The sequence below is a fragment of the Vespa crabro genome, chromosome 6 (assembly GCF_910589235.1).
Source record: "Vespa crabro chromosome 6, iyVesCrab1.2, whole genome shotgun sequence".
Classification (NCBI taxonomy): Eukaryota; Metazoa; Arthropoda; class Insecta; order Hymenoptera; family Vespidae; genus Vespa; species Vespa crabro.
The window spans coordinates 10,994,593-11,017,280 of NC_060960.1; the positions used below are offsets into that span (position 1 = coordinate 10,994,593).

The 22,688-nt window shown below is 35.9% G+C and overlaps 4 protein-coding genes across 7 annotated transcripts; 2 read left to right on the plus strand and 2 right to left on the minus strand.

Annotated features, from left to right (window-relative positions):
• The first annotated feature begins 466 nt into the window (after positions 1–466).
• Positions 467–14,886, plus strand: LOC124424660 (protein Wnt-5b-like). Of its 3 annotated transcripts, none has more exons than XM_046964032.1 (9): positions 467–1,405; positions 1,889–2,556; positions 9,160–9,245; positions 13,333–13,598; positions 13,702–13,882; positions 13,975–14,086; positions 14,165–14,267; positions 14,375–14,542; positions 14,651–14,886. In XM_046964032.1, exons 3-9 carry the CDS (start codon positions 9,166–9,168, stop codon positions 14,836–14,838), a joined length of 1,098 nt encoding a protein of 365 aa, XP_046819988.1. In that variant the 5' UTR covers positions 467–1,405; positions 1,889–2,556; positions 9,160–9,165; the 3' UTR covers positions 14,839–14,886. The 3 variants fall into 3 exon arrangements, with proteins under 3 accessions (XP_046819988.1, XP_046819986.1, XP_046819989.1); XM_046964030.1 differs by having other exon boundaries at positions 467–855; positions 1,410–2,556; XM_046964033.1 differs by having other exon boundaries at positions 467–855.
• Positions 14,887–15,096: 210 nt separating this feature from the next.
• On the minus strand, positions 15,097–17,078 carry LOC124424662 (39S ribosomal protein L18, mitochondrial). Of its 2 annotated transcripts, XM_046964036.1 has the most exons (4): positions 16,749–17,078; positions 16,520–16,633; positions 16,158–16,404; positions 15,097–15,873 (listed from the first exon to the last, which is right to left on the minus strand). In XM_046964036.1, the coding sequence occupies exons 1-3, from the start codon at positions 16,937–16,939 to the stop codon at positions 16,176–16,178; spliced, it is 534 nt and encodes a 177-aa protein (XP_046819992.1). In that variant the 5' UTR covers positions 16,940–17,078; the 3' UTR covers positions 15,097–15,873; positions 16,158–16,175. The 2 variants fall into 2 exon arrangements, with proteins under 2 accessions (XP_046819992.1, XP_046819991.1); XM_046964035.1 differs by lacking the exon at positions 15,097–15,873 and having other exon boundaries at positions 16,045–16,404; positions 16,749–17,077.
• A 159-nt stretch (positions 17,079–17,237) lies between these two features.
• On the plus strand, positions 17,238–20,209 carry LOC124424659 (PHD finger protein 12). The gene is made up of 5 exons (XM_046964029.1): positions 17,238–17,595; positions 17,715–17,914; positions 18,202–18,479; positions 18,569–19,596; positions 19,694–20,209. The coding sequence occupies exons 1-5, from the start codon at positions 17,548–17,550 to the stop codon at positions 20,069–20,071; spliced, it is 1,932 nt and encodes a 643-aa protein (XP_046819985.1). The 5' UTR covers positions 17,238–17,547; the 3' UTR covers positions 20,072–20,209.
• On the minus strand, positions 20,209–21,688 carry LOC124424661 (GPN-loop GTPase 3). The gene is made up of 3 exons (XM_046964034.1): positions 21,336–21,688; positions 20,963–21,159; positions 20,209–20,861 (listed from the first exon to the last, which is right to left on the minus strand). The coding sequence occupies exons 1-3, from the start codon at positions 21,378–21,380 to the stop codon at positions 20,252–20,254; spliced, it is 852 nt and encodes a 283-aa protein (XP_046819990.1). The 5' UTR covers positions 21,381–21,688; the 3' UTR covers positions 20,209–20,251.
• Between the last annotated feature and the right edge of the window lie 1,000 nt (positions 21,689–22,688).

Sequence of the window (22,688 nt, forward strand, 5' to 3'; positions counted from 1 at the left end):
AGTAAAAGAGAGATCGAAGAAGTTAGAAAAAGAAAGAGAGAAAGAGAATAAGAGTAAGAGAGGCACACATTGAGAACAAGGATAGAAGGATCGTTCGAGCGTCGAGAGAGCGAAAACTAGTGAGAGTAAGAAAGAAAGAAAAAGAGAGAGAGAGAGAGAGAACAGGGAAAGGGGTAGATGAGAAAAGAAAGAGAGAAAGAGTGAGCAAGAGAGAGAGAGAGAGAGAGAGAGAGAGAGAAAAGTCGTGGATTCTGGCTGATCCGCGAGCATTCCGTAGCATCTCAGCACGGCAGTAGGTTTCACACCGTGATTCGTACCCTTAGGGCTCGCAGCAGCAGCACGAGGCGGTCCTTCCACGAGGAGAATCGTTCTCCATAGTGTTCTTTCTCTCTCTCCCTCTCTCCCTCTCATTCTCTCATTCGCTCTTTCACAGCGTCTCCCTCCGCGCGTCGGTGCCGAAGGAGGCATACACCGGTGCCGCGAGGATCCCTCGACGTAGTCGCGCTCGACGCCTCGAACGGCGAGCGTCTTTCTTTCTCTCTCTCTCCCTCTCTCTCTCTCTCTCTCTCTTCCCTTCTCTTATCTTCTCTTCTCTGTTCTATTCCCGTTCGCTAGGAAGATATTTCAAGAGGGATTAGAAAGAAACTTTATTTTTACGCGATAAATTTTTACAGAAGGTACCGAGAGAGGGATTTTCCCTAAAAGGGAAAAATAAAAAATTCTCTATCGAGAAAATCTAAAGGCGCACAGTGTAGAATTGTTAGAGGGAGAAGAGAAAGAAGGGAGATCGGTGGTGTCCTGAAGGAATACGATAGAGATCGGAATTGCTCCAGAAACTATTCTTCCTTCTTGAGAGTAAGAGAGGGAGACGAAAGAGAAAGAGATTCGGAGAGTCTCACGTCGAGCGTTCGATCGTTCGTTCATTCGCTCGCTCACTCGTTCGTTCGTTCGTTCGTTCGTTCGTTCGTTCGTTCGTTTATTCCTTCGCTCGTACGTTCTCCTTTTACTCTCCTTTGACATCGTCAACGAGCCTCTTTCAATCTCGTCTCTGATTTGCAACGAGAGGATCGTTAGTTCGATCTTGCATCGAGTAGTAGTAGACAGAGAACGACTTTTCTGTCGCGTGGGAGTCGAATACTCGCGCTCGCGTGCGCCCGCGCTCCAACCAGCTAGCCAGTCAGCTAACGCACGTAAATCGAGCTGACATCGAGATTTTCAGCGAACATTTTCAGCGTTTAGAAAGGAGAACGAGTGTCTTAGGGAATATAAGAAAAGTTCTTCGTATGAGAAGAATCTCATCGTCATCGTATCTCTCTCTCTCTCTTTTGTTTATATGCATATACCTACGTCTATCCGTAGCAAGCTCGATCTAGCAAACTCGCTGGCACACAACGCATTGTTCTCCGTAGGTGTTTTACGAGCGTTTCGTGGAATCTCCAAAGCAAACGTAGAAAGTGTATGTGAGAGAGAGAGAGAGAGAGAGAGAGAGAGAGAGAGAGAGAGAGAGAGGGAGAGAGAAAGGAAGAGACAGAGGGAGGAAAGAGAGAAGGAACGAGAAAAAAAGACACGAGCTTTAGGAAAACGAAAGATTTGCTTTCGAAGAAACCTTGAATACGTTGTTAAACAAATTCCGGACATTTAAAAATCGTCGACTCGTTTGGAGAACCCTTCATAAAATAGCATCGCGAAATAGCCGCGTGTCTTCATCCGTACTGACCGCCCAGTGTTAACAGCCTCGAAGGCCAGGTGTTCGAAACTTTGGTGAAACAACGTATAATCAGCGCTCTCCTCTCGCAGGTTCTCTCTCTCTCTCTCTCTCTCTCTTTCTCTCATTCTATCTCCGTTTCTACGTTCCGTTGACTCGACGTTTCTTATTAAAACGACGAAGCCGATAGCTACGGAGGAAATGGGTCGAGAGGTTTCCGTCAGGCAAGTGTCATTGAGTGCTTTGAAAAACAGAGACGAAGTTATTTAACGAGTTTCGTAAGAATAAGAAGAAAACGAAGAAGGAAAAAGAAAAAATAAAAAGAAAAGAGAAAAAGAAGAGAAACACATAAACAACGACAACGACGAAGATCATAATCTAATCATTTGATTTCATTGATGTCTTTAGACGAGTTCGATCTTCTCGATATATGTATCTTGATATCGGATGTGTGCTTGAGAGCTTTTTGATAAAAAAGCAAAAAAGAAAAAGATAAATAAACAAACACTTTTCGAAAGTATCTTAGAAATATCTCGAAAGATAGATCATAAGAGAATCATAGTCGAGTGAACGGTGACAAGTATCGAGAAAAATGATGGGCGAACGTTTATTCTACGATGAGGATGTGCGGCACTTAATCCATTTGACAAAGAAAATACACGCGCCAAGTACGACTCGTTGAAAGCTCTCGTTGTTTGTCATTCCACGTGAAACTTCCGCGCGTCGATCTTCCTTTTGGTACACGTTGGAAATTTCAAGTGAACTTATCCCTTGCCGATGTAAGGCGTAATTGTATTCCACGAGGGTTAAACAATTGCACGCTGGTTAACGACGTTGGATATCATCGATTGGTAAGTAAACGATTACCGATTTGTCACTGTTTCATTGAAATTATTTGTCCACGCTCCATCGAGCACCATCTCTCCCCCATTAGCTTCTCTTTTTTCTCTTGAGAGAGAGAGAGAGAGAGAGAGAGAGACTCAAATCGTTTCGGGATTATCAATAACACAAAGCGTTACCATTAATAATACGAATGGATCTTACCGTACAACTTTCTAATGATAAGAAGAAGGAGGAGGAGGAGAAGGAGAAGGGGGCAATGAAAGAATCATAAAGATAGGAGTGCTCTTATATATATATATACATATATATATATATATATGTATATATATATATGTGTATATACGGAAGCCATATTATAATTCGCATGATTTTACATACTTTCTAGACGACTACCGGCATTCTTTTTCTTTTTTTTTTTTTTTCTTTTCTTTTGATGTCAAACATCCTCTTATTGAAAATATATAGAGGTATGTAATTAGAAAGGAGAATTCTTATTATACATTTTAGTTCGGACAAATGTGTGATCTAACTCGACACGTGTGTTTACATACATACTTACTTACATACCTACGTACTGATCACCATCTAAGAAGTGTTTCTTTTTAAAACAAAGAAAAAAAAATATGTATAGGAAGAAAAAGGAAAGAAATCTTTATGTTCAACGGTATATGCGGCTCTAGGAAAGATAGGTGGGAGGCGTTCGGTATGATAAAAGCGACCGGTAAGATAAATTCTCATCGGCGCGTCCGCCAAGCCGTAAAGAGATGCATCGGCACTGGACACGTAGCGTGGCTTTGCGATCGGTAAGCCGGAGAGCAAGTACCAAGGAAGACGTTGCTAGCTCAGGATTTATTCCTCGTAATCGCTAAAGTGGCAATGATTTAACGATGTCTCGAAAGATTAATCGGCAGTCTCTTTTAACGACTCTTAATGCCACTCGTAAATCATCTCGCTAAATCTTAGAGTGCGAGAGTCTGATTTTATTGTATTTCACTCGCTAATCATAGTGCTCCGATTCCTCTTTTCTCTCGACCTTTTATCGTCTCGTCGTATCTTTTGTTATGCTCGCCGACTTATCTCATATATATATATATATATATATATATATATATATATATATATATATATATATATATACTTTCTCCTTTTATAATAGCGAATAAAACAGAATTGCAAGTAGCGATACTCCGTGTTAAGAAAAAAAAAAGAACTACTTAAATTGACTCGGAAATCTCATTAATCGATCTCTTCGTAGAATCTCAAGCAGAAGAAATTTTCTGCAGTCTGTGCTTTCGAATATAGCTTTGCCTACACACGATTCGACGACCTTCTCGATTCAGAGCGCAGAATTTATGCATCAACGTCTCGAGCTACCTGCGATCGTGGGTATCTCGAGGATACGGCAACGATCTCTTAATTACTCGAGCAAACGACTTTGCTGACAGCGCTAGTAATTGAAGTCTTCTTTGATGGTTGATCGAGTAGATTAATAATAATGCTCGATGTAGTATGCAGAATTATGTATTATCGCGAATACTCAAAGTTAACGATATCTCGTTAGGATCGAGCAATCGAGCAGGATGCAATCGGTGTTATCTTTAAACAATTATCAAATATGTCTCATTGACGTTCAAGGTGGAACAAACGAAAAGAGTATTTAAGAATTATACGTAAAAGCGATTGGAAATTTTCGTTGGCGTTAACGGTGCGATAAGTCAGTAGAATGAAAAGGAAGAAAGAAAAAAGAAGAGAGAGAGAGAGAGAGAAAAAAAAAGAATAAACGGCGTAGAGCATAAGTAACGTTAATGGTTTTCCCAACGCCATTCGTAAATCAATCGAGAACCGTATAATAAAAGCGAACGCTTAGCTAACAATCCTGGCACTCACGTTTATCCTAACGATTATTGCTTGATTACGTAGGAAGTAGTCGCATTTATGATGGCTGCGTGAACGTTCGCACGCGTAAGAAAAAGGCAGAGAGAAAGAAAAAGAAAAAGAGAAAGAGAAAAAGAAAGAGTGCGAAGGACTCGTATTCAGGGACGATGATAGAGCCGCCTCCGTCATCGTCGTCGTCGTCGTCGTCGTCATCTTCGCAAAAGCGCGCGCGAAAAGAAAGAAAAAAAAATCAAACAAACAAAAAGGATGAAAAAAGAAAAGAGATTCAAAATTGCCTTCGATATTTTGTAACGAACGATAAAGCGATATGCGCGTCAGATTATCGCTGGCATTAAAAACTTTCTCTGTCGTGTTGGTGGACGAGCTGACACGCCGCTGAAATCTTATACAGCCCCGTAATATCGCGGTATACGGGATTTACAGCGCCATAACGAACGCATCGCGGATTTCAACCGGCGACATTCCCCGCTCGCCAACGAGTTTTATCCGCGCTTTTATCTCGAGCCTTTATAATGAAAATACGAACCGTAGGCGCGAGTACAAGACGCGCGCGCATTTCACGTTCTTCGTTCTGAGAGCACCTGTAAAAACGATTTCTCTTTTGGGAACTGAAAAAAAGGCTCGTACGTCTATTTACTATTTGCATATAGAATTTGAAATTCAAAGAGTTTCTAATTTTAACATTTTTTTCAAATTATTTTCTTGTAAATTAATATTCTTTAATAGCGTCGAGGAAAAAGAAAAAAAAAAAGAAGAAAAAAAAAAGAAAAAAGAAGAAGAAAAAGAAGAAAAAAGAAAAGAAAAAGCTTATCGCGTAATAATGAAGTTAATAAAAATATTACGTGATATAATAGAGTTACATTATAATTAATATGAAATAAGAAATTAGAAAATGAAATTAGAAAATTATGTAGGTATTAAAATAAACGTTAGAAGTCACAAATGGGACAGTGTGTTAGCGCGGCCAGTGCCTACCTATTTGACGGTGCGTACCTTAGCGTAATAATATTTTGCCAATTAAAAATCAGTCCTTGCCGGAGGATAAATTAGTGCAGCTACGATGTTAATAAGGTACCTTCGCGAAAGCGTCGTAAAAGTTATGAGTTACGGCTGAACGACTCCCCAAGCGCGTAGCTACGCTCAAGTAACGTAACGTAGTACGTAGAGACGTACAGTCCACCGAATCGAGGCTAACAAACAACAAACCGTTTGCCATTTACAGGAAGAGATTATACAGGCCGTTGAATGCAGAAGATGCATACGGCTTTCGTGCGTTATATGTAGTATGCGACTAACGAGCGAGCAAGTTCGAGCCTTTGGATAATTGCGTGAGCAAATGCTTCTGACTTCATGTACTTCGTGTACTTTCGGATAATTCCATAATGTATTTCGATCCGAGCACGTTATTATCTCGATATTTTCTCGATTAGGTTTCTCTATAGGTACGCGGTCTATCTCACGTTCACGAATAGCCTCCGGTCATGATTTACATTGCTAGAATATTCGATTGAGACTTTTAGTGGAACGAGTCAATAATTTGATCGCGATAAAAGTACCCAACGATCGCTGCCCGTCGAATTCCGGCCAATTATAAGCGAATAAATATTCTCGTTATCACCTACTTTATATATCCTGTCGTTTTTCCATATCGTAATGTAAGGAAATGAATAATATTTTATTACCTTACGATCCTGACAAGCGTCGATCAGGCTCAGTGTACCTGTACCAGCAGCTCTTCCTTCCAGGTTCAGATCTCCTATCTCCTCTCCAGCTTTTCTCTCTCTCTCTCTCTCTCTCTCTCTTCTCTCTTTCTCTCTCTCTCTCGCTCTATCTCTTCTCCCCTCATCTGGCCCCTCCATACTCCCTCCTCACTCTTCTCTCCTCTCTCCGACCTCGTAGACAGGCTCTCGTTTTCTTCTGCGTACGTACATCTCGAGTGTGTGTACACCATCCTTAGCTTCCAGCTTCGTTAAGAGGACTCGAGTTGTCTTGGTACTTCGCGTGAAAATCTAGAATCGATTCGTTCGCTCACCGATCGACTTAACGCTCATTTTATATTCCATTGGTCGTACCTAAATAAGAGTCAATATCGGGGATCGAGTTAGAAGGACAATTATTAATGGAAACCTTCGCTGATAGTAGAATAATAGTCATGATCATTCCTCATGATTCTGATGCCGAGGGCAGGTTGCGATTACGAAGTCGGATGAGTCGGTCATACCGGCCATGATGGTTTTATGGTGATCCGTCTGGATTATCTCGTGGTCATATAGGGCTTCTGTGGGCAGAACAAAGAATATGTTAATGAAAGGTACCATACAAAAGCGTGCTTTCTCAGTTGCTCCTCGCATTTGTCGCATCTATTGTCCGAAAGATGGTACAGAAGGAAAGAAAATTGGCGAGTGTATTTACGAGAACAGAAGTGAGTTCAACGAAAAATATGATAAACGACCGGCCATTCAAAATGCATGTCAATGCATTTGTTCGAGATTTAGTTCTTTGAAGAAATTCGAGACCGGACTATTTCAAGTCAAGAAGAAGCACCGTGGAGACGCGTATCCATCTTGGATATTAGGGCCATTAACTTGCCGATCGGCAGGAAGGATTGTAATTCTGACCCTTGATGAGGCGGAGAACGTGCATATGTACATTGTACATACGTTACGGGTGACGTATGTATGTAGATACATACGTAACGTACGTAGAGAGAGAGAACACAGCTCATTCGGCAACAAATGTAGCGGTGCTTATATTACCCACGGTCATGTCTTGTTCAACACACTGGGGAGATACTTTATTGCTGATAATTCGAGCCAGCCCGTGAGACATGCCGAAGCACGCCATTTACATTCCTGTCGCGATCACAAATGCATTTTATATACCGGCTAATATCCTGCTCGATCGCGTGGGCTAGATACATAGGTGCGTACGTGTACACCCATACATATATTAAGAGAAAGACGAAGGTAACGTACCGTATGATGATACGTCTTTGTGCTAGTGGTGATGACCGGTACTTGTACTTACGTACTGGTCCTGTGGGCAGCCATGATCTTTGCCTTGGAACGAAAAACAGCCAAGTCCTACCGATTATGGTACATCGATTCGACATTACACCTTGCTCGGACTTTCTCGCTCCTGGGACCCATGGCGTAGCTTGGGTCCTTGCCTCCTTGGATCTTGCTCTTGCCAACCCCAACTCCTTCGCTTGCCAACCAAGACCGGATAATATGAACTACGTCCTTGAGTTACGAGTTACAGACTGCATAACTTTTCATTTTATACTCCTGTCCTATTGCCCTTACACGCGTACGATCTTAAGGATAGATAGTCGTGATTTTTCCCTTTGCCAACGGGAGATAAGATCATCGAAGGGTTACCTCGCTCACCCGTAATAAAGTTCGTTTTTCGTTGCTCCAAGATAACAAATGCAAAGGCATTTTTTATCTTAACCCGTAGTTTGCTGCACTTTCTGCATTCGTAAAAGACTTCCGATTTACTCGGAACACGCTTCGTCTCTTCTTATCGTGGCAAGGATTACGAAATACTTTTAATATTAAAATCTAGAAGTACCGATTGAACTTGAAAAACTACGACGGAGCAAGGTGTACGAGTTGAAACGAAAGATATCTAAGCGATTCATGTTCTTAACAAGACCTGTCGAATTCGGAAGCTACTAACTGTTTTCATTCTTATCGCGTTTAACTGCTCCGTATTGGAGCAACGTAATTACACGTGATACCAGATAATTTTACAGATAATTCCATTATATTCCATAGAAAATTATATACGTCTAACTACTTGTTATACTTATTATACATTTTCGAACTAAATAAGACAAGTTACCGGCTTGATCGATCATTAATTCTTCTATGATTCGTTTCTTTTTCATAAAAATATATTCTAGATGCAAGAAAGGCATTTTAACGTGGCGTAGTTAAAGAAAACCTTAACGCTGGAGTGGTATATGTGTGTTTGAATGAACAAAAAATGTTCGACACTTCGATAATCTAAGAATCTTTATATATCGAACAGAAATGTAATTAAACTCGCGTTTACTTCGCGATACTTATTGCGCCAATTCTCGCAATGGTGAGTCTTGATGAAACCTGAGTTCAGGAAGAATTACATGGCTACCGCCATTCAAAAATCTTACGGGTGTGTAGAGCTCGTCCGGTAAGTTTTCATTCTATTAAATCAAAAGCTTTCGAAGCGATTATGAGTACATGGATTCGAGGTTGCACCTTGCTCATACATACATGATAGTTGGGGCATATATGCCGTTGCTCTTGGTCTGGTTCGGTCGGTACTACTGGATAAAATATATCGCTGGTATTAAGTTATGACTGACAAATTTAGTAACTTAAATCTTACTTGCTTGCTGCTTCGACTTCGATCGTTCATACGGCCTTACCGGCTTTAATACACCATGTTTGTATGTACTACGAAATATGGCGATCTAATTACTTTGGTTATATAAAGCATTAGAAAAGAAATTGGTACGAACTCGCTTTTTTTTTTCTTTTTTTTTTTTCTTTTTTTTCATACCCTCTTGAAACGTACATACCAGTTCGAAGCAGGAATTATCGCGTTTGTCATTTTCTTTATTTATAATACGAATAAAGAAAGGTATTGACAGAAGTCGCGAGCATAAGCAATGTCTCGCGATAAGATAAGGTAATAGTTGATCGCTAAACTATCCTTCATATTTTTAGATAAAGATGATAGTGCACAGCGGTCTACTGGTGATCCTGAAATTGGTATTGATCCTTGCTGCGTCGACTATTCCAGGAACGTGGATGTAAGTATGTCAACAGATAAATTTTTATTATCGTAATGATAATGAAAAGTAAAAAGAAAGTAAAAACGAAAAAAAAATCTTATTTATGCGTTTCAATCTAGCCTAATATCTATTTATTCTACTGTATCTATCTACAAGCAATTCGAATGGTATTTCCTCTGGAATTAATCCTGTTCCAACAACTGCATTAGACGCGAATATACAGATTGTGAATCTTTTTACGACGCATGTTATTACAATCGATTAAGAATCAGGAACGATCGGAGAAGATTGAATCTGAAATAAACTAAAAAAAAGAAAAGAAAAAAAAAAAGAAAAAAGAAAAATAAAAAGGAAAAAAAAATCTAAGTGTAAGTAGAAAAAAAGAAAGGAGCTTACAGATGTTTCTTTTACCTTCCGGAGAGTGATTCAGATCAGCCGATATAAATCTCTTCTTTGCAAACGAGCAAGAAGAAGCAGTACCGGTCCTGTCACTTCGACCAACCGACTGGAAGAGCCACTTGGACACGCAGATTGTTTATATTGCAAATAGTGATAAATACGCAGAGTCATCGTGTCCCTTTCTCTCTCTCTTTTTTTTTTCTTTCTCCTTTTTTCTTTTTCCTTTTTTCTTTTTTTTTTTCTCCCTTTCTTTTTGGTTTCCTAGCGTGAAAGGTCGAACCTATTCGTTGGAAGGATACATCGTCACGAAAGCGTATCCTTTCGTGACGCTTCGAGGAAGATCTTTTTCAAAGAACTAGAAAATCCAATTATCCTCGGGAAAAAAGCAATCGATGGAAAGTCTTTGGTAAAGGGAAAATCTGGAGCGATCTTGACGAAATCACAAAGAGAGAGGAAGAGAGAGGGAGAGAGAGAGAGAGAAGCGCGGGTGAGTTGGGACCATTCAATGATTGGTCATGCTATGGCGTAGGGTAGAACACTGGGGTGAGAATGGCAATTCAAAAATTGGACACACTCTCCTTGTCAGGGGTACCAACCAACAGCGTGCGATCGCTTCAGGCACGAAAAATTCCTTTCGATCGAGTTCCCACGAAATATTCCAGGCGGACCTACCTCTTCGACAAAGACCTATAAATTATACGTTACGCGTTGAATTTGGCAAGATTCAAAAGGGTCATACCCTCCCCCTTTGCGATACGCCTATGTACGTATGTATACGTGTACATATTAATTTATCGATCGTCGAGGCCATTCTTAAATCGCTAAAATTAACGAATATACCGTCAGCTTACTCTTTTCTTTCCTTCTCCCTTTTTTTTTTCTTTTCCTTTCCTTTCCTTTTCTTTCTTTTCTTTTTCATCCTCGACATCGGTACATCCACGGCACACATCGTCGCCGGGATAACATTTTCTTTTCCTATTAATCTGGCTCGTTCTCTGCGAGCTGTAATCGCGTGGGTGGGCCCGTCGCACCTCTAAGATGGTTAATCCTTCTTACGTTCCTTCAAGAATTAAGACACGAACACAATGCCTCAAGGAGACCAGCTTTTTTTTTTTATCTAAATCTTGACCTTATCGTCCAATTACTCGTGCAATGATATGCCCTATATAGAGTTAATCCAAGTTTCATCCAAGGATTAGAAGTCATTTTGGTATTACAATAAACGAATAGTATAGATCTCGATTGGATATTATCAAACATTTATTTTTCTCTAATAAGAATGTTCTTTCGAAAAGTATATATATATATATATATATATATATATATGTATATATATATATATATATATATATATATATATATAAAGAAAAAAAAATTATTAAAGAAATCATCGATATCTTTATCCGTAACCAATTGTGATTATCGCTTAGATACTCGTCTTAACGTTCGTTTGATATTAGATAGGAGTCGCACGATAACCTTTGTGTTGTAGTTCAGAAATTGCTAATCTTGTATCTACGGTTTACATCCTTTTAGGTCAACGGCCAACAACGTTCCGAGATTAGATTCCACGGGAGCAGATAAATATTTCGCGGGTGCCATGTTCCCTGCGTGAACTGTCCTGATTCGAATCGCAGCATAAACCCTCGTAAATAGCGTTTCACACGAATCTTACTGATATTGCGAAGCGCCGATTAAAAAAGTGGCCCGTCGAGCGTTCCATGTCGGCCCACGTAAAAAAGGAAAAGAATAATAAAAAAAATAAATATAAGAAGAAAAAAAAAATGAAAAGGGGCAGCACGTCGAACGGTCACGGGACAGCCTATATTGCTCCTATCACGTTATTTTATTTAATGCATTAATTTAAGGGTTTAACGTGTGAGGGAAGCTCAAGAAAGGAGAGAGGGAGAGAGAATGTTATCGTTTCGTTCTTTTTTCTTTTCGTTTTTCTTGTTTCGTTAAAAAGAAGAAAAAAGAAGTTCGTCGCTCGTATCAAGACAAGACTGTGAATTTGATCATTTGAAAAAGAACGTATTATTGAGTTCTACATGGTTAAGTGTTCGAAATTGAAATTCGCACGCTAACGTCCATTAATCTTCTCTAATCTACGCAATAAGAAATATGCAAAGGAGATAAAAGTCGAACTGGGAACATAATAAATCGGATGATCCTCGTTGAGCGAGAGGCTCGATATTTAACGTCGAAAGGACGACGGTATAGGAGCTCGCGCTTATATTCGAACGTCGGTACAATCTTTTAAGAGACACAAGACATTACTTTTTTTCGGGACCAGGGGCCAGTGCAACCCACGAGAGAATCCCAGCGTGGTTAGTGATGCTGGTGTGGTGGTGGGCTCTCGTGCTGCTGCGTGGGCCGAATCCTTCGAAATATTATCGTTCCCTTCTGCCCATTTCCCCGCTCGTGTCATTGTTTTACAGAGGGGAGTGCAAAGCCGATGATATATCGCGGCTGAAGTTCATTCTAGAATATTAATGTGCTCTATTATGTACTCCCTAGATTCTACCTCTCCAGGGTTGCAAGCCGAATTCAAAAGAAATCCATGGAATCTCACGGTGAGCGTCACCCAGCAAAAAAGAATATTAGTGACATCAATTCGGGGATTTTGTTCCACCTTAAAGAAATTCCTTTTGAGTGCATCACCATTATCTCCTACGCTCGCGAACCTCTATTATCGTTAATTTTCTCGACAAATAGTTATATCTATTTATAAAGAAACATAACGAGCGACTTCGCCTTATTATAGTAAAAAATCGATATGTATACGTCGGCCGAGATAACTCTTAGTGACCTTAACGTAACGTTTTAAAGCTTCGTTTAATCTGCCCTTAATTAATTTTGCCGGCTCGTTGAAAATAATTTTTGTTTAAGATAATATCTGATCGTCGTCGTCGTCGTCGTCATCGTAACACAGGGGGAGAAATCATTGACGCGATTCTAATCAGTACGATGCACGCTATTACGCACGATAGTGGACGCACGTAGACTCTATTCAAGAGATCGCATGAACGGCCATCTCGAATTACAGATTAGCTCGTCCCAGCCTGTAACCTCCCCTTGACTTCTGTCTTTGACGGCGTCGTTCCATCAACTCGGTCCGTTGACTCACAAATGCGCCATTAAGAATAGCCGTGGAGGAAATCCGAGGGCCGTTCCTCGCCCACGAACTGCCTGCACCGAATTTATATAATCGGCGTAACAAATCTCTTCTAGGCGTTAAGGAGGGGCCTAGCTCGTTCACGATAGGGCCGCTTCGTAAACCACGTGCATTCGACTGCCTATCTCTAACTATTGCTTTACGAAGTAATACCTAAGAAAAATGTCTTTGCATTTTTATTCGAAAGTCAGCTTATTATGGTTATCACGAGTAAAACTATATCTCTGTGTAGTAAGGTATACGCCATGATTGTAAGTGGGGGAGGGGGGATAACGATCGGAATGTCTGCAAACGCTGGATAGAAAGAAAATTACCCTTTTTTCTCGTTAAATCCTTTGAGAGTTCCCTTTCTCCCATTATTTCTCAGAAAGAGAATCGAAGATCTCTACTTCGCTTTAATATCTTTTTCTTATCTTTTTATTATCCATTTACGAGGAAGAAGAACAAAAAAGAGAGAGAGAGAGAGAGAGAGAAAAAGAGAAAAAGTTTTGGCTCGTTCATTAAAAAATTTCATATCATCGGTGATTTTAGAAATATGGGCGTGCAGCACTTTCCACAATTGGAGACGGCTCAGCTGATGGAAAGTTACGACGTAGAAGCCTCGACGATTTGCATCGGTCTGAAGGGTCTCTCTCAGGGACAGGGGAAGCTTTGCCAATTATCCGTGGATCATATGCCGAGCGTGGCGAAGGGCGCCAAATTTGGAGTCCTCGAGTGCCAGCATCAGTTTCGAGATAGAAGATGGAACTGTTCTACCGTCAATGATGAAACTGTTTTCGGGCCGATCCTTAAAATAGGTGTGCCTATTATCTGTCACCTCTAATATCTAAAATTGTAAAACGGTAGTAATGGTAAAATCATGTCTGTTATTTATTCATCGTAATTGGGATTACATTGCAGCGAGCAGAGAAACTGCATTTGTACATGCTATCACAGCCGCGGGAGTTGTTTATTCCATAAGTCGAGCTTGTAGGGACGGACAATTATCATCGTGCGGTTGTTCGAGGAGTAGCAGACCAAGAGATCTTAATCGCGAATGGATTTGGGGTGGATGCGGCGATAATCTCGAATATGGATATAAGTGAGTGAAATAGTAAACGAGTTGTTATGCTCCATGCATTTTCTTTATGCAATATATATGCCTGTGTATGTATTTTTAATGCGATCTTACAGATTCACCCAAGCATTCGTCGACGTAAGAGAACGCGAGCGTAGCTTCAAAAGAGGTAGTAGAGAACAAGGAAGAAGCCTAATGAATTTGCATAACAACGAAGCAGGACGTAGGGTATCTATCGTCCTTTATTTTCGACGATTTTAATATAGACGAACGAGAAATTAATGTTAAGATGTTGTTTCTTAACAGGCTGTTATAAAAAGATCTAAAGTGACATGCAAATGCCATGGGGTATCTGGCAGTTGCAGCTTGATCACCTGTTGGCAGCAACTTGCTTCGTTTCGAGAAGTTGGTATGTCTTTTTCTTTATTTTTTCTACAAATTTATCTTGCAAATTGACAAATTTTGACAAAAATAACCAAACAAAGGATTTCGTCGATAATTCGATTTGTTCCATAGGTGATCTTTTATTGGACAAATACGATGGTGCAACTGAAGTCCGAGTAAACAGGCGTGGACGATTATCCATGCGAGATCCAAGATTTTCTTTGCCCACGGCCAATGATTTAGTTTATTTGGATGACTCACCAAATTATTGCCTTCCAAATGATACTCTTGGCTCTTTAGGTAATATATATATATATATATATATATATATATATATATATATATATATAATTTATGAAATAATTTGTCGTTAATAATAATATCTCTTATTTTACGTCGCATTGTTAGGTACGCATGGACGAATTTGTAACAGAACATCGTCCGGTATGGATGGATGTAATCTTCTCTGTTGTGGAAGGGGTTACAATACTCAAAAGTCAACGATAAGGGAAAGATGCGATTGTAAATTCCATTGGTGTTGCTTCGTTGAATGTAAAACATGTGTTAAAAACATTGATATTCATACCTGCAAATAAGTTTGCACGTGTGTCATTATATAAAATATACTTTTAAAGTTAATACTACTTGGAATCCAAGTTTTATACCATGAAGTAACGAAAAAAATCTATTTAGTATGTAGGGTGTTCGATTCAACGTGATCATCTACATACCATCCATTTGTATTTAATATTTTAAATTAAACATTTTTCTATCGTTATATTTTTTCCATTACGACGTACATTTATTACGTTGACGATAATCATGGGAATTTTTGGAAAGAAGATTAAATTAAATTTAACACCCTACTGACGATGTATATTTTGATAAAAATTTTAGGATAATCGTACAAATTTTAGATGTATACTAGAAATTTACGAATGTAATCATAATTTAGAAGTGTAATTAATTTGATAAGATAATAATTTAACGATCATACATATATCATACTTTTATTTAAATAATTGATTTTTCATATATGTTATTAAAAATAGAGGAGTACTTTTTGTAGATGCAGTAGTATCGATATATCATATGGCCTATTGGAAACTTATATGAACAAAGGCCTTTTACTGCACAACTGTATTTTTGAATTACATTCATCATATATATCATCTATATAATTATCAATATGATGATAATTATTTAAAGTATTTCACTTTCTAAATACTACACAATTTCAAAGACTCGTACTATAAAAATTTATTTATTGTCATTTATGAATAATTAGACATTGTAATAAAGAAATGACTTAAGTAATCTATAAATGCATCTTTATATTTATGCTTGCTCAATAATATAAATCTTAAAAATTTTAGAAACTTATTAAAATATATTTCACTTTGTGCTGTAAGAAAAACTAACTAACTTAAAATTTACAAAAACGAATACATTTGAAATTTAATAAAATCTTGAATTAATATTAATATATTTAATTATTCTATTTTATTCTATTTGTTACTAAGGTTTCAGAGTTCCTACAAAATGTTCCACTGCAATGTTCTATGGTCGCAGACTCATCAAAAATGACGTAGTTTTCCAATGAAGATAAGATTGGATATTATTTCCAGTATCTGACGGTTAAAAACGTTTTTTGTTTTTATTATTACATAATAAAGTGATAAACGATCTATCTAGAATAATTTATTATTCTCAGACATCTCAAATTCGTATCATATAAATTCTTATATACTTTTCTTATGTATATTAAGGTACAAAGTTTTTGAAATAAAAATAACTAAATCTATATTTTTAATTCATTATATTACTTCTACATTACAATTAATAAAATTGTTTCTTTTCTTTTTATGACACTCCCTTGAAATATTTTATTGAAAAAAGAAAAAAAAATACTAACTTCAATTGTACATTTGTATTACTCATGAGTTTCCCAAGGTTTTTCTGGTCTGAATAAACTCCAAGGGAATGGATGAATATACCTATCGGATTCATGAAGAATAATGTTGTTCTTTTCTAATTCTTTTAATAATAATGATATTTTATTAGTGATACTTTCATTGTGATAAATTTCACATATTCCACTTTCTAAACAGCGCTGTGCCAGCACTTGTCCCAAGGCAACATATGCCATACTATCATATTTTCTAAAATATTTAAATGACATTTAATCTGTTGAAATTATATTACTACATAAATCAGAGAATATGAACAATTATTCATTTAATTTATATAAATATATCATACTTTAGAGTTACTAACCTGTACAATAGTTTCTTAAGTGCCCATTCATTACTCGACGCAGTAATAACAGGACCATTTTTAAAATGTACTATTCTGACGGTTACATGACGTTGGGATGGTAAAATTTCTAATCTGCATAAACACGAAAAATTTTAAGAAGAAAAATATAATTTCTATCATCTGACGATCACCTAACCTATAATATTTTAATTATATTTGTGAAATTTTCTAGACGTGAATAACGTACTTATGCCAGAAATTACGAAATTGTTTTTCGAGATGATATCCTTGAGGCTTCCTAGCTATTAGTAAACGTTCCAAATTTCGTGGATTCCGATTTCTAACCTCGATACAATTGTCTATTAAACTTACATTGCCGTGTATTTCTCTCTTGAATATGGAATTAACTAAACACAGGTGTAGATTTTTGGTAAACATAATCGTTTTTCTATTTTTTTTTCTTTTTTTTTTTTTTTTTCTTTTAATTATGTTTAATACTGTAAATTATTATTTACAAGTCATAACGACTTACAAATTCAATAATTTACAACGGACTAACATTCTATATATACATATGTTATGTACACATAGAACTGGTATGCGTAGGTTTGTTTTGAAGATCGATTTGAATTTCAAGAATCGATAGCTAATATCGAAATTAGACTATTGATATATATACGTAATCTAATTCAATTAATAATATTAATATAAAAGAAAAATAAACGTATGAGACATTTCTAGTTGAAAATTATTATGTTCTTTTTAATTACTTTTCTCGACACTTCTTTCTGACGAAAAGTACATTTCAATTTTACCGCGTTGAAAGTCGATCATGTAACTGCATATATCATGGATATAACTATTCCATGATTTAAACTTACCCAATATTCTCAGCAAATGTTTCAGCGCTGAAGCGCGCTGAAGAATGGTGCTTAGTTATGGAGGACATATACCTTACAAAGACAATATTTATCTTATAATGATGGAATGAAATAGAAAGAAAAAAAAAAAATAGTACGGTTGAAATAGATATAAATTAAATTAAAATGGGTACCGTTGAGTATGGTTTTCCTATGATTGGAGGATTAATGCCCGTAAGCAAATATTAATTTATTAGAAAATGTTAATAATTTGAACAATTAGACATTAACACTATGTTTCCTCGAAGATATATTTTCGTTACTTTCTTAATATATTAAATTTTTCCTTCTAGCAAATTCAGGCGCTTATAGCTCCTCCAGTGTCAGAAGATTCCAAGTCAGCAAAATCTAAAAAGGAAAAGGAAGAAAAGAAACATCCTTATTTTAAAAGACGAGGACGTGGCCATAATCATGATTTTTGCGATGCATGTAGAGATGGAGGTGAACTTATATGTTGCGACAAATGTCCTGCCTCGTACCACTTACAATGCCAGTGAGTCAATGATAAATAATAGGTCTTTGATTCACTTAATTGTATATATGTATTTAAATCATGTATTTACGCTTTAAATTCATTATAAATTATTGAAGGGAGAGCATGCTTTGTAAAGAGACATGATAATATGAAAAAAAAATCTCAGACATGTATTTGCAATAAACATTTGAGAAATTGATTCCGCATTACTGAGTGAAAATAATAATTTATGTCCTTTCTATGAAGTTTTTAAGAAATCTTATATTATCTATGTATAATTTTTTTTTTTTTTTTTTTTCATGTAGTTATCCACCAGTGGATCCAACAGATATACCTAATGGCGAATGGCTGTGTTATGCCTGTCGGTGTGCAACGAAAAGAGAAATTTTAGGGAATAAAGGGATTGATAAAAAGAAGAAAAAGTCTGCATTAGAAATATTAGCTTTAGCAGCTTCTTTAGTTAATCCTCGCGAATTTGAGCTTCCAAAAGAGTTACAGTTGCCAATAATATTTCCTGGAAGTAATAAAGTAGATTATGTATCTGGCAGAAGAGGAAAGCAACAAAGTTCATCAAACAGCAATGGTAATAGTTGCCTTTCCATTGTTAATAAAATTGTTCATATTTTTATATTGTTATTATAAAATATCTAAATGAATATTTTTTTATATTAGTAGGGAAAAGCCATTGCTTGGATAATAATCTGATGGTGCCATTACCGGCTCGTTTGTGCTTTGAGTGTGGACGTAGCTGCAGGAAAGCACCATTAATTGCTTGCGATTATTGCCCACTCTATTTTCATCAGGATTGTTTGGATCCTCCACTAACTGCCTTTCCTATTGGAAGATGGATGTGTCCTAATCATCCAAATCATTTTATAGATCAAAATCTTTTAACTTCGTGTAGAGTTACAGAACGTATCAAGCTTTGGGATAAATATGCCAATCAAAGGATAGATCAGCATGCTGTGAAACTTGATTTTTTGCGTAAAGCAAGTACTGCCAATCCATTATTTCGCACAAAAGTAAAATTGGAAGGACGTATGCGGGTTAAAGTTCCTCCTTCAGTTAAATACCATTATGAAAATCCATCTCATTTGGATCTTAGTCACTTTAATCAAGAAACTTCTATAAGATCGACAATTAAAATAGAAAATGAGCAACAGGATGAAGAAAAAGAAATTACAATAATAAATAATGTAGATACATTGAAAAAGAGTAATTACACGGATGACAAGGAATTAGATACACAAATGGAAATTGATAATTTATCCTGCAAGAATAATCTAATAGAGGGAAAATACAATAAGAAAGAAAGCGACGAAGGAAAATGCATAAACAAAACAGAATTGCTCGAACGAAATGATATCAACGAAAAGCAAAATAATATAACGCATGCAAATCAGTTTACATACAGTGTGAAAGAAGGAGTACAGTTATTAGAAAGACCGGTATTAGAGGCATTGGCACGTCAAAGATTGGAACAAATATTAAATCCAGAAGGAGAAAATTATAATGAAATAAATTGTCAGGTAAAAGCCCGAGCTGCACTTTTTTCTTTAAGCGAGATACCAAAACCACCTGTCTTTATGATACATAAGACAATGATTATTGGAAATGGACCAAATTGCGATTTAATTCTATCTAGTTATGGCAATTGCAGTTTTATATCATCAAAACATGCCATTATATTTTTCGACGAGGTAAATAATATTTTTCTACGACCGTTATATTATTCAATATATGAAATCGTAGGACCGATGAAACCTATTACGTCGTCATTTATCCTATTTGTTTCAGGCAACAAATCGTTACGAATTACTTAATTACAGTGAATATGGAACAATCGTCGATAACGTATTATATTCTTGTAATTATGCAGAAAAATTAGAAGGTGATAATAAAGAAGATAGTGATTATAGTAAAATTATAAGTAAAGAACAGGAAACATCTGAGATGTTGAAAGCAATTATATATAAAGAAAATCCTCCTCCTTCTTCTCAAAACGAAAGTAAGAAAGGTTTATGCAAGTGCACCACGAAATATCAAGAAGTAAGAAAAAGCAATTATTTAGAAGAAGGTTGGGAAGGAAGTGCGATTATTGCTCATGGGTCTATTCTAAGCTTTGGATGTTTTACATTTATATTTAATACAATAAGCTCACAATCAGATTATTGAAATTTAATATTGTGTAAATACTGTGTACTTTGTGCATAGAATTTTTTAAGTCAATAAGTAAGTTAACAAATGATCTTTTTTATTATATTATTTAAGACTTTATAACCTGTGATAAGGAGCATTAAAACATAAAAACGTTAAGAAAACATTTTATTAAAATATACATCATGCAGGATTTTCTCAACCATAATTCGTGTCATTTGCATCATTATCATCGTCATCATCGTTACAAGATTCATCAAAATCCCTAATCTTTACATCTGCATCTTCTCCATATTGGATAATATTATCGATTGTTAATTTTATATCAGCGATACTTTCTTCATCTTTAATATTCAGAGGATAAAAACGAACTAAACTATAATCTTCAATGAGTCTACCTACGGCTTCTGTGAGATTGCGATATTTTTCATCCCATGGATCATTTTCCATATTAGATAATAAACTATGCGGATCAGGTTCCAAATATTTATCCAATTGTTTTTTCGCGCTCTTTGACAATAAATCCATTTTACTTAATATATTAACATGTGCTATTTCTAGATTGATCATAACGCTTAAAGCTGCCATGGTGCCTGATAAAAACTTTGACCCATCGACCATAAATTGACTGTCCACTATAAATATGCCACATATACGAAAGTTCATGTTTTGTAATATTGTTATTAACTGACGCATAACTGTCATATGCGTATAAAGCTCAATTTGACCGGGACAATCAAAAATAATATAATCGTCATCTGCGTCGCCTAATTTTTCTTCTAGCCATGTTGAATTTTCGACTAAGTATCTATAAGGAAAACATCAAAAAAACACAGAAAAAAGAAGAAAAGTATTCTATATAAATAATCCTATTATAAATATAATTAATACAATTTCCATATAACTTACTCCATACAAAAGACAAGACCACCATTAGGGCCAAATTTTAATTCGTCATCCTCCATGGCATCATCTAATTGAATCAATTCTCTTATGTCAATAAGAGGTTCGTACTCAAAATATTCTGCTGCAGGATCCAAATTGACTACTTCAATCATTTTTCTCTCATCCGCTGCATGCTGTTGCATGGTAGAACAATACGTAGACTAAGAAAATACATTTTACATTAGCTCAATGAATTATTAATAAATTGATCAATTTTACATAGTAACTTCTAAATGATTTCAAGTCATTTAACCTTTTTTTTTTTCAAATACAGACATATAGAAACTGTACTATTAATTTTTGGACAATTAATAAGAAATAATAATTAACAAATTACCTTTCCACTACCGGCAGGTCCCATAACAAGTTGCGCGTATCTCATTTTGATAAAAGTAAAATTTGATACATACAAAAATATAAATTTACGTTCAAAAATTATTTCACCTTCATAAACGCTGTAAACGGTTAACCAATCGTATAAATGTTGAGGTTATGTTCGATTATGCTTACGTTAGTTCGTTTCTTTCATTCATTCTCATCCATTTCTATACTCTCATTATATATACATACTTTATATGAACCGCTGTACACTACTAGCGTCAAAGTACAATCTCTAATAATCAAATTCAATCAGTTTATTATTTATTCTATCAATGAAAATTGATATAGTCAATTAATTCATACATTTTGTACGTATACACTACGTATTATTTTTATAAAAATCGATACATGAGTTTTATTATCAATGAGATAGAATTTCTCGCGCGTTTTTTCTTTTTTTGTTTTACCCTTGTAGTAATACAGCTTATATTATTATTATTATTATTATTATTAACACTGCTAACTACAGATAATAAATATAAAATAATATTAAATTAATATTTCAATATATTTACATTACGAACTCGGAACTGTTTCAATTTATACTGACTTTAATAATAATTAATTCAGTTTTATTTTCCATTTCTATATCAATAAGCAACGAAATTTTATCTCTGCATTAGACTAACTTAAAATAATTTATACTATCAATAATATTATAATAATGTTAACGATGTATAGAGTACACGAAGAACAATAACCTAATATTTAAACAATAGTACATTTATTTAACCTTTACGAAAACAATGACACGCGAGAACATTAAAATAATTTTAATATGAAACGTCTATACTTTAAAATTATTTGCTCGCGATTGTTGGCCTAGCAAAACATAAACATATACGGTCCTTCTATTAACTTTGACGATTACGGAGTTAGTATTCTTTTGGATTCCGACGAGTGAGTATCGAAGCTCTTTCTTTCTAAACGCGAAACGTTCTAAATTAATACTTTCGATAACTTTTCAATTAATTCAACAATTTTTAATATACATGACGTACAATAAGCTAATATTTAAACAATAGTACATTTTCTTAAACATTACTAAGATCGTAATGCGCGAGAACTTAAAATAATTTCTATTTAAAAACGTCTATACATTAAAATTATTCACTGGCGATTGTTAGGCTTGCAAAATATAAACATAAGTGGTCCTTCTATTAACTTTGACAATTCGAGAGTTAGTATTCTTCTGCACTTCGACCCGTGAACATCGATACTCTCTATTTCTAATCGCGAGAACTCATAAATTAATACTTTCGATAATTTTATAATTATTTAATATACGCGAGGACAATAATCTAATATT

Bases quoted from the DNA above. Each gene is read 5' to 3' on its own strand.
- LOC124424660 (XM_046964032.1), top strand. From the start codon at position 9,166: ATGATAGTGCACAGCGGTCTACTGGTGATCCTGAAATTGGTATTGATC. The intron at 9,246-13,332 runs GTAAGTATGTCA...CGGTGATTTTAG, and splicing joins ACTATTCCAGGAACGTGGAT to AAATATGGGCGTGCAGCACT. The intron at 13,599-13,701 runs GTGTGCCTATTA...ATTACATTGCAG, and splicing joins CGGGCCGATCCTTAAAATAG to CGAGCAGAGAAACTGCATTT.
- LOC124424662 (XM_046964036.1), bottom strand. From the start codon at position 16,939: ATGTTTACCAAAAATCTACACCTGTGTTTAGTTAATTCCATATTCAAG. The intron at 16,634-16,748 runs GTACGTTATTCA...GTGTTTATGCAG, and splicing joins TTTCGTAATTTCTGGCATAA to ATTAGAAATTTTACCATCCC. The intron at 16,405-16,519 runs GTTAGTAACTCT...TAAATATTTTAG, and splicing joins CTTAAGAAACTATTGTACAG to AAAATATGATAGTATGGCAT.
- LOC124424659 (XM_046964029.1), top strand. From the start codon at position 17,548: ATGGGTACCGTTGAGTATGGTTTTCCTATGATTGGAGGATTAATGCCC. The intron at 17,596-17,714 runs GTAAGCAAATAT...TTTTCCTTCTAG, and splicing joins TGATTGGAGGATTAATGCCC to CAAATTCAGGCGCTTATAGC. The intron at 19,597-19,693 runs GTAAATAATATT...TATTTGTTTCAG, and splicing joins CCATTATATTTTTCGACGAG to GCAACAAATCGTTACGAATT.
- LOC124424661 (XM_046964034.1), bottom strand. From the start codon at position 21,380: ATGAGATACGCGCAACTTGTTATGGGACCTGCCGGTAGTGGAAAG. The intron at 21,160-21,335 runs GTAATTTGTTAA...GTATTTTCTTAG, and splicing joins GACCTGCCGGTAGTGGAAAG to TCTACGTATTGTTCTACCAT. The intron at 20,862-20,962 runs GTAAGTTATATG...TTTTCCTTATAG, and splicing joins GGTCTTGTCTTTTGTATGGA to ATACTTAGTCGAAAATTCAA.